Here is a 16,523-nt window from a genome sequence, read left to right on the forward strand (position 1 = left end):
TGTATGTTTGCACAATTGTTTGACTTCTATACAAATCTACAGTTTTATTTTGAGATTGAAAAATGTTTTGTACAATTTTATCTTCAAAAGAAGACTGTAACTTTATACATAATATTTCTAAAAACCAACTCCTATTCCCATTTAAAGTGGAATTACTGTATTTCCTGGTAATTTTTTTTTAAAACTTACGTCTGAAATAACAATAATATTGCCGTCTACATCTATATTTAAAAAAAAAAAACAATATCTACATGACATTTCGCAAAACCCACCCAATTACTTTTCCCACCCAATAAAACATAATTTTGGTATTTCTGAATGAAATTTTGCACAACTGAAAAATAAAGTAAAAGGAAAACTACTGTCTTCATCTGTTTTAGAAAATATATATCACTATCCACATGAGAAATCGGAAATGCACCCCATCCCCATTTTCCATCCCTTGAAGAAGTATTTTAGTAATTCTTAATGAAATCTTATACAATAAAAAAATAAACGTCTACAACTTATTTTAAGAAAGGAGTAAGAAAGACCATTATATATACATGATTAATTAAAACATCCCATTCTATACACTTACACCTAAAAACATTTTTTTTTATAATTTCTTAATAAAATTTTTCACACTTGATAGTCAAAATAAGACGAAAATACTGCATACATCTGATTACGGAAAAAAAACTACTTTCTTCCTCAATCCGCTAGTACTTTCGATTGTTGAATTAAAAGGTTACATTTTTGTATTCTAATAACTCTCGCTCTCTCTCTCTAGCCCTGAAAAAAAAATTATTTTTTTTTCACTAAATAAATCCCAGCCAAAACCGGGTGCTCTAAATTTTTTTCTCTTACAAAAGTTATCGAACTATTTGATAATTTTTATAACTATTAATATCAAAATAGTTTACAACGCATTTTCAAGATGGCGGCTGTAAAGAAAATTGCAACCATGAACTCATAATTCAAAATGACCGAAACTTCTAGAATCCAAGATGGCGGAAGTCTCTAGAAAACAAAATGGTGGATGTGATGTATGGCGTAATAGAATATTGCGGAATCCAAGATGGTGGAAACCAAAATGACGGGGGGAAATATGGTGAAATCCCAGATGGCGGCCGGAGTTAAGCTGAAATGTCAAGGTCAGTGGTTATCCAAAATGGCCACCCTAATGTCACAATTCAAAATGGCGGACAAGCACCTGGTATCTCACTCTGACTCCAGGCTCCGGACCTACATTTACATACGACTAACAACCTTTTGAAGAGCATGGCGCTTATTATGACTGGCACAGATGTACCTACAACTAATGATTTCATGTCAGTATCCAGTACACAGTGAGATGAGACAGGACCTTCTGCTTTTAGCTTTTATTTTTAGTGCACTAGTTTCACTAGCGAGTACAAATAAAAGTAACTCCCCAGGACAGACTGATTTCCTGGAAGACGTATTTACTAGGATTATGCAGTCAATAGTAGCCGTTTATATAATCGATGTGCTTACTTGTCTCGGACTTTTCAGTCTTTTAGACTTAGTCACACTGTGTGGTATCGCTATCGAGATAGCTCTGACATTGTTTACTATACCTTTGACATTGAGAACGATATGTCTTAACAGCCAGCCGTCTCCCCTGGTTTTTTTAACCACCGACATTTATCACCATTTTTTGATAAGGGCAAAAGTTGGGTATTACGTCACCTTCCAATGCGCAATAAAACATTACTTGGGAAAAATACGTAAGCTTATAACTTACTCTGAATATGTTCTACTTTGCTCGGGGTTCGTAAATCATCAGTCAGAATGGAGGGTAGGCACCTACCATCATGGACGTTGTGCCTTAGCGTACACGACTACCGACTACCCCGTCACTCTCACATCTGCGAGGCACAGCATAAACACGATGTTTTCTCGAGGAAGTTCTCGTGGCTTCGTGTTAATTGTACTGAAACTTCAGTCCTAAATTAGCTGAAGTTCACCAGGAATGACGAACAACGAAGAATTACAGGATATCAGCCAAGGGGAATATAGTTGTGTGTATAGAACTACATTTTGAAAATTGGCTGTCTAACTTAGTTCCCTAAGGAGAGTGCCTCTAGTTCAGTTGATTTGCCACTTTTTTAACTTATTTAAAGTAAATAAAACACACGAATAAACGGTTTGACCTATCTTATTCGATTGTTTTGCAGACATTAGTTTATTTATAGCTACAGTATTATCTATTATTAAAAAATTATTTTGAGTGTTTGTTTACATTCTGAAATACATTTTGCCAGTTTAATGATGAATCTGACGTGCGAACAGTGAGAAATAATGTATATAATTATAGAACAATCCTCATGTTGTACGTCACAATGTTCTAGAGTGGTAATGGCAAACCTAAAATGAAACTGAACCTGGCGATTTTTTTCAACTATTTAAAAATAAATTACTGTATTTCAGTTTAAAACCAAGAACTTGGAAGTGGGATTTGATTATCTTATCACTGATCAATATCTAAAATATATATATTTATATATATATCGCATGGCACATATACATATACATATATATCGCATGGCAATTAATTCTGCTGGGCTGTGGAAGCACCTGACTTGAACCCTTACCCGGATGTGGCTCCACCTGAGGATTTCAGTCTCCAGGTTCCTGTGAAGCCACTCTTCTAGCCCAGCGGGTACCATAGTGGTGGAGGGGACATGTTTTCTGGATCTGGTAGCTTCAGTAGGAAGGGGCCCTGGACTATACAGATCTGCAAGCAGACTCCCAATCTACCCTTAAAGGGCGCACATTTGGGAGGGGCGGAAGGCGGGTGCGTTGGCCTTCGGGCCTCCGAAAACATGATCAATATCTAACAACACATGTCCTATAGTATTACTTTCTTCCATCATGGAATTAGAGAAAGAATAAATTAATAAATTTGCTAAACGTCTCATCGACTTCAAAGGTGATAAGATCAGAATGAAGAATTGACTGAGTTAATAGATGGGGGAAACAGGAGTAATCAGAGAAAAACTCCCACTACATGACTACGTCCGCCACGTTTTCTACTGGAAGAAACTTCCAGGTTATTTTCCGCCGGGAATATAACCCGGGTCGCCTTAGTGAGAGATGATTGATTTGACCACTCAACCACCGCGGCTTCCCCACCATCGGTATATGCACAGAGTAAATAAGGATAGCTTTATATAGCATAGACTGCAAATTTATATATTACCTGTGCACACATAGGGTGTGCAGAGCGTCAGAAGAAATCACGTGATTTGAAAACTGCTCAATATATCCAAGTGAAGTCTTTTCACGAAAAGCATTTCAGAATACGCTGAGTGGGAACGGGTGGTTCTGTTTCCGTATTTGGTATTCAAACTGTATTTTTAGGAGAGTGAATAAATTTTAAAACAAAAACATCCGGTATAGATTCTTGAATTCACCCTGCATTACACATTTAGATGTTTTCTTAGTGTTTTATAATGTGTTGAATAAATTCGTGCAACTGGTAATAATTTCGAAGACATGCACGTTATTTTACACCTACATATTATATTTTACATTAAGTCAAAAGCTGTAGAAAATACTTTTAGCAGAACAACAAATGTAATGGAGGCATCGAGTTAAAATTTTATAAATCCCTCTAACATAAAAGTAATTACAAAAATAAAAATTATCAACATGGCGTATGAGATCACAGTAGGTCGTGAGCACAAGACTGGACGGCCATGTTTTCGAACCTAAGGATTCAAAAAAGCGCATAGGACGGTCGTGAGCATGGGAGACAGGTCGTGAATATATTTTATTTCTGTTAGGGGCGCAAGACGCAACAACCAATGAAAATATAGTAGGAAGCCATTACGGCGGGACTAGAGAACTGTGTATATCTATCAATCACATTGTAACAAGAAATTGTCGAGATTTTACAATGCACAGGTGTAATTCCTGCTTTAAAATTAAATAATGTTATTACTTATAAGTCACTTGCAAAAATTGTAAAAAAAAAATTGTGTCTTGGTAAACATGGGTAACTAAATATTTTATGTAACCCTTATTTATTTATATCTTGAAAAACTGTGCTCACAAATTGTTGGTAAGGTGTCGGGGGATAATAATTTGGTAGCTAATATTGCTACGAACGTGAGCAAGGCTGGGACACGTGCAGGCGCAGAGCTGGCTGGCGGCTGCCGCAACATGAGATGCACCGCGCGCGCCTGGAATATAACAAGGATTGTCGCTTTCCCCCCTCCTTCCCCCCAATCACCGCGCGGCGCCCTGCCTTTAACACGTAACTGACACCGGACAGCTGCGGAGTTACGCGAGCCGCCGGCACGTGTTTCGAGAGATTTCTGCCGTCGGGTCGGCGCGGAATGACGCGACTGGCCCCAGCCACGCTCGGGAGTTCTGGAAGGTGACTGGGCCTACATATGTGCCCGGGACGCCGGCCGAGGTTGAGTCTGAGCTGAGTCAGAGTTCAGGCGGGAGCTTTCCCGCGGCGGAGTTTCCGGGGCGATAGTGGCGCGGTTGCGGCAGAGTGGCGAAGTACTTGGACGAGGGTTCCAGGGCAGGGAGTGAGTGAATGAGTGGAGTCGGGAGTTCTCCCGCGGCGGAGTTTCCGGGCGATAGAGCGGCGAAGTCCCTGGACGAAGGTTCCAGGGCAGAGAGTTCAGTTCCGGGCGATAGTGTCGCGGGCGCGGCGGAGTTCCGAGAGAAGTTACGAGCGAGGCGTCGAGTGTGTCCTCGGCGAAGGCAAGTGCGTCGGCGACGGCGGAGTGCGGCGGCGAAGTCTCGCGGTGGAGATCCACGAGGGGTGTTGCGGCGAGAGTTGCGCCAGAGGTGCGGCCCAGCGAGTTGTGTGGATTTTAAGAAATGAGTGACTTGGGAAGCAACATTATTTTTAAGTGCAATTGATTTTTAGCCATTTTAGAAGATTTTTGTAAGTGACATAAATATTGGCCATTTATAAAACTGTGTAGTGTGTAGTAAAATCTATTAATTGGGCTATCCTTTACGAACCCGGTAAATCGCAACAATATAGTCACTTACTAACATTGGCAACATATTTTGGGATACATTGCGAAACTTCATTGGCTGAAATTAACAATAAGATTTAAATTGTACACAGGCCGTGTGCACAGTTGGCCGCATAGCCTGCTCTGCACTCGCTTATGTTTTTTTAATTGTTAACCCAGCCTTAAGCGCGCAGTAAGCAATTTGTGGTCCCAACGTGTAACTGCTCATTTTCCTACAGAACCGTAGAAAACTAGCGTCTTGGCGGACACAGATGCAGATTTTGAGGTTACAGCCTCTGGAAGCAGTTTTTGTGTTTAGTTAAATTTTGTTTAGTCTTAAAAAAATATTCAGTGAAATGTTTTCTTCTTAAAATAACTTCTTTTCTTTCAAACACTTAGCTAAACGCATGTGTTTTTTTGTAATACCTATCGTAAACTATAATGTGAGCCGTTGAAACGTCAGCTGAATTCGATAGCTCTGTTGGCCATTCAATAGCTAATGAAGTCTATTGCGCAAGAAACTTTAATCGGCTTACATTCATCATTAGTCTATGGGATGTCGCTCTAAGGGGAGCGCTTCGCCACGTGCATTACGATACGCTAACACGCTGATCGAAAGGAGTATTGTAGTCGACGTATGTCCTTTGAGTAGGTCCCAGCCAGCATGCTCTAAAACACTATGTAAATAACCGTTAAGTCGCCGATACGCTGTTCAAAACTACATTAAAGTTACAGAATTTGCAGCGAAGAATTAACCTGAAATAAAAATGAGTTCGTAATGTCAGATAACTGCATCTACGTAGAACAACTCCGGGATCCGACTCCGACGTCTGTGATACGTAAACATACACGCGGAAGAAAAAAGAAGGTTTTGTTGTAGACTCAACAAGATATTGAGTGTTCTGCTAATATAATGAGATTATTATTGTTTAATAGTGTTCAAAGCAAATAAAATCAACTTCCGTAATCATACGAAGATAACAGTAATTCAAAAAAGAAACCTAGATAATATATAACCAGCATTCTTTGTAAATTGAAGGTGAAAAGTTCAAAAAGTTTACGATTACATGCAGTTAGAATGATGGTGTACTGGAAGAAAACTTAACGGTTCAAAAGAAGCCTCTAATACAATTTATTCACATTTTCAATAATTTTTCTTATTGGTTCTAATCGAGTAAAACATCTCGTTCTGCACTTTAATCGGCCAATGAGACAATATACTACAGTAGTAAAGGACTGCGATTCAACCTTAAATAATTTGGTTTTTTAAATAAATTAAATAATTTGGTTTTTTAAATAATTATTTCTTCCGATCATAAGAGTAAGAAGAAGCTAGCGTGGATTAAAGACGATCTTGACCCAAAATATATTCATGATATATCATCATATCAACATAAAGTTTGATCTCTATATTCAGTTTGTTTTAAATAACCAAGCCTTGCTGTGATTTGAGTAATAAAAGTTTTTTATTAAAGGCACAAACAGTTTAATAAATAAATAACAAATGGAAAACATTGTAATTAAAGCACCAAAACTTTTCTTTTATTAACATAAATTTTATTATACTTATACAAAATATTATTTGGGAAACCAGTTGCCAAGAAATAGGTTTGTAGTATTACAATAACAAAATATTAACATTTGCAACACACTGCTATGGTTATTTTTTTTGCATATAATACGTCTTTGTAAACAATGGAAAATAAAATTGAGTGATGGCGAATTTTACTGACAGCATTAACAAATCTTATATGGGCCTATGTACATGTATATTTAACTGCTACAATGAAGATGGCGATTGCAATGTCGACCGAAACTTCATTCAAATCATGGCTTTCAACGCGGCTAGATACCTCAAGCCAGGAAATTTTAGAGAATGGCTGCGAAATCCTGCTATCTTTACCATATGTTTCTTATGTGATTTTTTTGTGGCTGTAGCACGTACTTATACTGAACCAACATATTTCTATTCATGCGTACCAGGGTTTTGAATACGGAAACCGTCTCACTGTGAGCCACAGTGCACTGAGCTCGGCTGCGTCGACCAGCGAGGTCCCATGACACTCGGAACCCCCGCAGATACATGAGACAATAGTCGCTAAGGCTACCGTAACAGTGGACGCGTGTTTTGACGAGTTCTCCAGAATAATCAAACAATGCGAATGAAATGGAGGTGTTTACACTGCCTGCTGACTGGGCACTAACACGCCAGAACTGGCAGGTCGTTGAAACCAGTTTGATTTTTTTGAATTTAGTTGTGACGTCATCGTGCTTGTTGGAAGTTAATCAATGGGTCCTAAAAATGGCGTAGAAAAATTAATTAGTCTTGTATTTGAAAATAAATGTCTGTTGGATATGCAAGAAAATAATTACCTTGACAGTGATCTTTTTCGGTAGAAGTGGGACAAAGTAGTACCTATAATGTGGGTACACATTCATATTTTTTTATCTTTAAACTTTTAAAATTTAGTTTAAAATTTACAATTTTTTTTAACTTCTATATTAATTAAAATATACTATATTAAAATTAAATTTCTCCTACTGGGCCAACAAAATAGTTTATAAACTTTCACCACGCATTAATAAATACTTCGATAGTGGACCTTCAAGGAGATGCGCATCGTCTATTGGTTCCATTTTGGCTGGAGGATAGAATCAAACTGATATGAGACACGCCTGCACTGAAACTAAAATGTTCTGACGAACAAATCTGAGCTGTTCTGACGAATTTATTTTTGTCAGAACACGCATCCATTGTGACCTAGCCTGACTCTACAGTCCTTCTATTCGCGCGTTTGCGTGCGCAAACGCTATTTACAGCTGTTTTGGTGGAGTTTTAAACCAATTATGCCAACCCAAACATACTCAGTTGAGTGGAGTTCTTTATTTTATTTATTCCGACTTTAGTTTGACGCAGTTAAGGCGTGTACGCTATCTCTTCCACTGAATCATTAGACGTTAAACAGCGTATAATTAGTTATATCTAGGAATTAGACATAATAGCATACTAACAATTTACGAATTACAGCAATTACTGACAAATCTTCTACCAATTTAACATCCTTGTTTAGTACCAACATTATTCATTTGCAACGTGTACAATTAATTAAATAATAGTGTAAAACTTCAAATGACTTCCGAGAGTAAAATAAGAGGAAATTGTGCAAGTAGCCTTGGAGGGAGTGTCAAGGTTGGCAATCCTGCGCACGGCGGATCGCAGCGCTGGGAATAAAAAGTAGACCTTCCACACAACGCAATGCTATCGGGGAACGATAAAACGCTGCGCATCACAGCTACGAGCTTCCCAGTTTACGAATTACGCTAATTAACTCGTCCCATCGCGAAGGAAAAAGCATAGTGTAACCCAGTGTAGTTTTGACAGCGTGGCTTTCGAGCGAACGCGAAGGTGTACGCGCGAGGAAAAGGAGTCTTTGTCACTCGACGTTTTCTGAGATATTTATCCTCGCTGGTGGGCAGCCCACCGCGACCGATGCATGGGAGAAACACTAATAGTCGAGACTGAGACCTATTTTTGGGCTCACCCGCTATATAGTACCTTTAACATGCCTACTATATAAATAACGTAGCTATATTGATTGTGAGAAGTAATTCATAAGCTGTTATCAGACAAACAAATCAGTGAAAATTATTTCACATATTTTATTTTTTGGCATTCCAGAAATTTTACATCTCGTACAAATGTTAAACAGAACATTTTTTTTTTCTATTACAAAACAGCATTAGGAGTTTCTCGCACAATTTAAATCTCTGTTGCTAAGCAATTAGTGTTCGAGTAGGTAAATCAACATTATAAACCTTACACTTTGGATAGGAACCTCCCGTGCGAGTTTTTTTTTTTTTTTGCTAGTAGTTATGGGTCCACCCAAAATATAGCGCCGCCTTTGCCAAACATGGTTTCAGTGGGAACTGTAAGGGTTCCACTCCTGTGTCTCCGTCCTTGTTCTGTGGACCGGTGGGGCCGAGCGGGCGGTAATCGACCGGGCGGGGGGCCGCTCAGGGGCTCGGCCGCCTCGGCGCCGCTGCTGACCAATCAGGGCAGAGAAGTGGCGCCTCGCTCCCCCCAGAGCGCCTGGCCGCTCGCTTCCTCGACCGCGCCGAGCGAACAGTCACTCCATCGAGCACTGAGAAGACGTCGTTGTGGCACCTTTTCGCGTACCAACATGGCTGTCATTGACTCTGTCATTTTGTCGCAGTCTGCGTTGCAAATGTTAGAAATACGAATGACCACTGTCCTTTGGAAGATTTTTTTTTCACGCCTAGTAGAACTATAAGTCCACGAAGAACACCTAACATTTATCTTACCAAACCATTTGCGACAAGGAGAAGAAGTGAAGCGTGATAGCCGCCAATGAACACCCGAGACTACTCAATTACGCGGATGTTTGGGATTCCAACCCGAGTCAATAAGAAATGGGCATTTCAGATTACTTTTATTTATATCTTTAGGAACTGGAAAATTTTAAGAATTCGGTGATTACTGGAATAAACTTCGCCTCCCTAAATGTGTTTGAACAAATGTCACCTGCTCATTTGCTGTTCTTCTCAGGGGTGTTGTTAGAGAGAGTTTCTGATTGGTTCTAAGTCCTCATAAACTGTGAGTCAACACCATACGCAGGCCTGAAGTATAGTTTTGATTTGATTGGACACGGTTTTATGTCACACGTATAGTCACGGACGCTTAAGGCGACGACAGCTCCAAGATGATAATGGGGCTCCAAATTACTCGGCTTCTGACTCAGTGTTCGTCAATTTCAGCCATTCCTGGGTGTTCAGATCAAACCCAAGACTCGTGGAGAGAATCTGGATGTAAACTCTGAGTAAGGCTTGGATATGCATGGAGATTTATCTGTACGATAATATTACGTTGATTTTGCTAGTCCTCGCACCTTCGATATAGTTTAAAAACGTAATAATAGGCCTAATAAAATGAAACGTATTTAACGCTTTGTTAGGCTAAGTAATCGGCTTTGAGGCATAGGCCTACCTACATGCAGATAAAATATAATTATTTATTTGCGCAGATAAACGATACTCTTTATATTGCTGAAAGTTTTTATGTTCGGAACCAATAACTCACCCTCGCCTTTCTTCCTTTTTTTTTTTTTCAAACATTATCCAAAACGTCACAGAGATGTTATTTTGTGTTCTTTGTCATTTCGTCCCGTGTCATTGTGTTACCAATGTAATTTTTTCCACTTTTCCGGGTCTTTCCCCTACCGTCATAACTTTATACATAGCCTACAATCTTTATTAATATGCCAATATCTGTAGTAGCTGCAACTTCAGTTTTGTCTTTAGACCTGATTTCACAGACATTTAACTAGGAGCATTCAAGTGGTTTATTTTTCTTTCAATAATAATTATCCTCTATTAGTTTTATATTTAGAGTTGGTACAAGCTGAGATGTAAAGTATTTTAAAGAGAGAGAAATTCATCGCTGCTTCATAAAAGTTCTATATTTAAATTTTTTTACTACAGCTAAATATATAAAGTTTTGAATATTTTAATTGGGTTCGTTCTATACTTAACTGAAAGTGTTTTTGCCGGTTCACCGTGTTAAGTTTAACTTCGCACGAAAGCAAAAACGCAATTGAACGTGTTTATTGTTACATTGCAGCTCTCGGTGGAACAGAGGGGTGACGGAGTTGAAGATGCCTTCCGGACGTCTGGAGGGGCTGCAGTTTGAACTGCCGGCAGCAGCGACGCGGCGACGGGAGTCTCCCAAAGAGCGGTCCAGGGGGAAGGGGAGTTGAGGCCGCTGTATTCCCGGCACGCTGAGGGCACGAACGTGAGCCCGCGTGCACGTGCCTCTGTCGTGCTTTATGACGCCTGCGCCCCACTGGCACAGCCGGCGTCGACAAAAGAGATGCGAGTGGCCTCGGCCACGACGATACTCTGCCCAGAAAAAATAATTTCTTTACTTTTCACGCTTTAGTTTGACATTGGTAATTATTTTTCATGAGTTATTATTTGATCAACTAAATCACACACCGTATTATAGTTATGAGCCCACGAACGTGTAAATATTTCGAGTCCAACAGAGAAAATGCTAGTTAAAAGAAAGTCAAACAAATATCGTGCGTGGAATATTATTAATTTATATCATCTGAAACAATTGTTTCCAATATGGCCTCGTGGCTGTGCGAATAGCAACGCTGACTAGGCTGAATTTTTTTTTTGTACTTGTAAAAATAAATACAGCGCGCACGACACTTCAAAAGTAATAAATATATTTGAATTAATGAATGCAAATAAAAATAAATTTATTAATTAAATTGTATATTTCATTTCACTCATTCTTTGTATCCATACAAAATAGTGATAATTCAATAAAAATGATTCAATTTTATTCATAAAAGTATGCAGAGGTAGATTTTATCATACAAAAGATAGAAAATTTTTAAAAAAATTTCTTCCTCAAAGAATATAATATTTTTAATGCCTAAATGGTTTGGTTGCAAAAACCTATTACGGCTCAGCCTCAGGCCAAATATGATATTTCATTTTCTTCTGGATCAATAATTTCATCATTGTTTTGTTATGACGTTGTCACGTTAAACTATCGTCCGTAAACCGACTTTACACACAACCAAATTTTTTTTAATGCTTTATTTAACCCTGAGAGAATTACGAAATTTACAAGTCTCTTTCTAATGCAATTAATTAAAAACCTACATTTTATGTGATATGCACAGATCACATTTACAGTTATGGCCGTGGCAAAATATACTGTCTTCAGATTTAGTTTTGTTTTTAAATTCTGAGATTCGAAAAGTTATGTAATAAATAATGGAGAGGAGGCACGATAAAATGTTTGTCCCCGTGGCGTTAGTTTTTTTTGGTAGCCTTGCTATGGGGTAGTATTATTACGGAGATTTAATTAAAAGTTTTGTCGATTTTTTGCTCTATTATTCAGAAGGAAAATATACTCATGTGATTACATTTCTCTCTGTGTTTCTGTTACTTTTTGTTCCTACTACACCGATTTTCACAGAATTTTGTACATTTCGGTTTTCCATTTTGAAAATTTGAACCTCTGTATTTTTTGCTAAAATTAACCAAAACATATTAGGAATACTGCAAAAAAATATATGAATAATACCCTACAGTAAGGAAACATTCCAGGATTGCCAATAATTATTTCAGTAAACCAAAGAAAACCTAAATCAGAATGACTCAATATTAATTAGGAAATGGATTCAGCTATGCCACACTGGTAGTTATCTTTCGTTGTGATTTTTAGCCCAGTCATAATCACAAACTAACTAAATTTATTTTCAAATCGGCTGTGGAAAATATCGCCTTAAAGTCGGTCCCGTGATCTAATCACTACCATAGCCTTCAACATTAGCTAATTATGTTTAAATTTTTATATTCATATTTGTTTTGGTTACTTTCTATGTTCTTCTAGAAAATACTTTCTATACAATACTGATATGAGGTATGTATAGTTTCGTTACGCAAACTGAAAATGTTAAATAATGGCTAAGTACTGTAAACTTGAAACTTTCTAAAGATCTGTGTTTGACTTCCATGGATGATAGATAATTTATAACACATTTTACGTAGTTCCCATTGAATAAAATATTGTCGCAACTCCATGTGCGTCAGAATCAGATGAAATTATCTATATATATAAAATTGAAACCCGTTTTCCTTGGTCACGGCATCACGCGTGAACGGCTGGACCGATTTCACTAATTTTTTTTTATTGTGTTTGCTATGGTCAGGAGAAGGTTCTTATGAAAGAAAAAATTAAGAAAATTGTGCGGAAAATTAGAAAATTTAAGAATAATGAATTCCTATTTCCCTTGGTCTCGCTATCACGCGTAAATGACTGAACCGATTTCACTAATTCTTTTTTTGTTGTGTTTGTTATTGTCACGAGAAGGTTCTTATGAAAGAAAAAATTTAACGGAAAATTAGAAAATTTAAGAATAATGAACCACCATATATAAAATTATTTCCAAACTAACCCAACACTTTGTACAATATAAATACTTTTAAAGTAACCTTATGACGTTTGACATAGAATTGACAGAATGTTTGCTGCAAATATCTTAAAAGAGGATGTAAAGAAACTGTATCGTTTAGGAAATATTTATCAACATTAACGTTTTACTACATATTGTACCGGTACATTCGGTACAGAGCTGCTGGCGCAGGCTATTCTGGCTGTGTACATTCTGCCTAGGCCATTGTCATGCCATAATTCGTTATTACTGTGTTGCAGTTTAAAAATAGAAAAACAAATCAATACAATATGTAAACATTTTCTATGTTTGTTTTTGTGTGATATACTTGCTTATAAAGAAGAATACAACCGTTTTCTTTAATTTACAGTTGAATTTTCATTTTTGAACTTTTTTAATGTAACTTTATGTCGTTTGACATATAATTGTTTTAAAGACTAAGAAGATTTTTGTTTGCTAATAAGTGTTTGTTAATCATGGTAAGTTCACAGCTTCATATTGATTTTTAGAACTTTTTGGTGACTACACAATACTATAATTTGGTATACATGGTTATACAGAAAATGTATGAGAGCTTTTTATTTTAAGTTGGATTTTCGTTTTTAACAATGCCACCAACCAGACGTACAAGCTTAGGCCGCAGAACTCGAAATACGGCAAATTCAAATTGAATAGGTACTCATACCTAAGATAGGTCAGCTATACAAAATAAAGTAGTGCATCATTGCTACGCTAAGGCGGTACGAAGTTCGCCGGGTCAGCTAGTGGAATAATAATTTCGGGTTTGGAAGAACAATTTAAAATTACTTTCATTTATATTAAACACTATATTGCGATCTTCTCTGTCACTATAAGCGTGGAAACATATTAGTACTTTGCAACGTTACTGGTCTTTATTAGTATTAATATTAATATTAATAATACTATTAGAATAATGAATGGGTTGATAAACATAAATAATTATTAACCTTACAATTACACATACAGAAGTAGGAAGACTAGCAAGGATACTTTTTTATGTAATTTCTATGATAAACTATTATTTATTACCATAACACATATAGGTAGTAAATAGTCCATAAAATGGTTAGTTAAATTATTAATAGGCCTACAATTAATTTGAAATTCGTGACATGTGGTTTGATTATTCGCTGTATCAATTGTAGGAATTAAGGTCGGCACAGAAATACAAATTCAAGAGTTTATTAGTAAAATTATTAAATCCTATTGCTTCCATTCAATGTGTAGGTTGTAGAAATTAGAAATGTTATTATAATATTTGAGGGTTCAATGAAAATTAATTATTATTACCACGGCTTCGAGAAACTATTAAATCGGACCACTGGTTTTCAAATTCTAATTTCCAAACTGAAAATGTTGATGTTTTATACAATTTAAATGTATTTACTCAAAATCATATAATGCTTCTATTTGGTTATAAATTCATGTAAGGACTAGATGAATTAACATGTATAAATGTCCAGGATGATGTTCCAAATCACGTTCCTTACGACGCGTAAACGTATTTGCTAAATACGTGACTGAACTGTCAAATGATGTCATAATTAATACTCACAAAAACTATGTGACGTCTGGTGAATTCTTTTAAATATATATAAGAACACTGAAGTTAAAACTTTCATGTTCAATCACCAAAATAAGTGGCGTATTGGTAAAACCCATACGATGAAGACGCCATATTTTACATTCCCTTACTAACAATTAGAATTTAATTAATATCCCTGACCTGAACCGGCTGCTGATTGGCTGAAGAACATATAAAACATATGGCCTTCAGACAATAACCCGCGGCAAAGAACCAGGTAAGATATAATTAAATTTAAAAGAAAAGTTGAAGCGCCCGCCGCGCTTCTGTGACGTCATCTCCGTGCCGCAGCCTTCCTTTCCTTCTCCCCTCTTAACCCCTCTCCGCCTCAAGGTGCCAATTTCCCCTTCCCTTTCTTTCCCCCTAGCCTCTCCTCAATTGTAGCGACTGCAACGCCATCTAGCGAATAGTATAAATGAGCGCGTATAACTTTTAATTGTCTATTTCGTGGGTCTCTCTTGGTGGAAGCAGGTCGTCTCTGGCCCGGTCGAGGGGCAGCTCGTCTAGGTAAAATTCTTCAGGAGACGGAGTTAGTGTGTGCACACGATGGCCGTGCGAGTAACGTAAATATTAAATATGCTTGCCAGCCTTGATTTTCATGTAGCCATCCCTTTTGACTTTGACCTTCACTTAATTTATTTTCTGTGTAATATTTTCTTTTGGTTCTTCTTTCTGCTGGAAGCATTTGCTTACTCCCTCCTGCATGTGGTTTTGATTTTAGTTGCTGCGCGACTTGCATTGTCGGCAGTGGACTCTTAACTTATTTCAACGGCATCCAGACCACGCTTTGATTGCTTTTGGTTTAGAAGTAAGCACGTTAAGTGCCCGATGCCGCCTTTGTATTTTTTTTTCATAAGAGCTTTCAGCTCCGTATGACGTAACTTTACGCATCGTTTTGCCTCGATTTTGCCCTCTTTCTTTTCCTCCCAGCTGTACCCCCGACCGGAGCCATTTGGTTAAGGCATACCCCCCGTGATCTAGCATATTTTGTTTGAGCACTTCTCTGTATTACGCTTACCTGGCCTTGGCAGTGAATGTCATCATGACGAGACCCACTGAAAATTGTAGCTGTAACAAACCATGTAACCGATCCCTCGCTTCTCTCTTGGGCTTGCATTTCTGTCCGCGGGACTACGCTCTCTATGAGTAATAGATATTTAATATGTTTTTTTTGAGGAGTGCACAATTAACGTTATATTAGGTGTTGGTTTATTTTGTAGTACATAATTCCTTGCCCCTACACGTGTTTGGACCGCTCGTATAGTCTGTATGTATATTGAGTCAGTTCCTAAAGTTGTTAACAGCAACGTACGTCTTGTGAATCACGTGTGTAATGACATAATGTTCACTATGATTTTGGTCTTCGCTCGCCTCCGGGCCGTAACGTAATGCGTACGCACGTATACTTGAATATTGGTTTCTCTCCTCTCTTATAGTGTGTGGTAACTGAGTAATAATTTCGCACAGAAATTGAGAAAATGTCTATCCCCATTGTCAGAGGCGACTGTTTTATACTGCATGATCCAGGGCATGCCTAGGAAATTCAACTTGTAACGGAGAGAGAGAAAGAATATTAACTTGTTGCTTGTTGCTTGTTTTTTCGTACGATTATAAGAGATACGCAGTAGTAGTTTGTTTGTTGAATCAGAGTACATTGGGCACAAGGTTCACCCTAGTTTTTTCCATAAGTAAGGACTCAGTAAAGACATAAGGAGTGAAAATCATTGTGAAGGGAATAAACTTCATTAAATGTATGCTAATTTGTATTTGCTACGCACATGCCTCTAGCTGGCATCGAATCCGTTGACAGTGTATGTATATGTGTTAAGTTTGCGAAATTATAACGTTGTTGAGTGCGACTCATGTTCTTTATTTGTATTTATGATTTATCACTTTCTGCTTAACTGTCTTTTCTAGCAAAGACCCCACACACGA

At 37.6% G+C, this 16,523-nt stretch overlaps 1 protein-coding gene across 3 annotated transcripts in view; it reads left to right on the forward strand.

Moving 5' to 3' along the window:
- LOC134536980 (uncharacterized) overlaps positions 1-12,945 on the forward strand; it is a 579,850-nt gene extending 566,905 nt beyond the window's left edge. For 2 of the 3 annotated variants that reach the window (XR_010075901.1, XM_063377118.1), the window contains one exon: positions 10,627-11,215. Coding sequence is in view for 1 of the 3 variants with exons in the window: in XM_063377118.1 (XP_063233188.1) it covers positions 10,627-10,762 (136 nt within the window). In the remaining 2 variants the exon portion in view is untranslated. Of the gene's footprint in view, positions 1-10,626 lie in introns of all 3 variants that reach the window. The other variant, XR_010075909.1, reaches the window with a different exon arrangement.
- Positions 12,946-16,523: the final 3,578 nt, after the last annotated feature.

This window comes from Bacillus rossius, chromosome 1, assembly GCF_032445375.1.
Source record: "Bacillus rossius redtenbacheri isolate Brsri chromosome 1, Brsri_v3, whole genome shotgun sequence".
NCBI classification, from domain to species: domain Eukaryota; kingdom Metazoa; phylum Arthropoda; class Insecta; order Phasmatodea; family Bacillidae; genus Bacillus; species Bacillus rossius.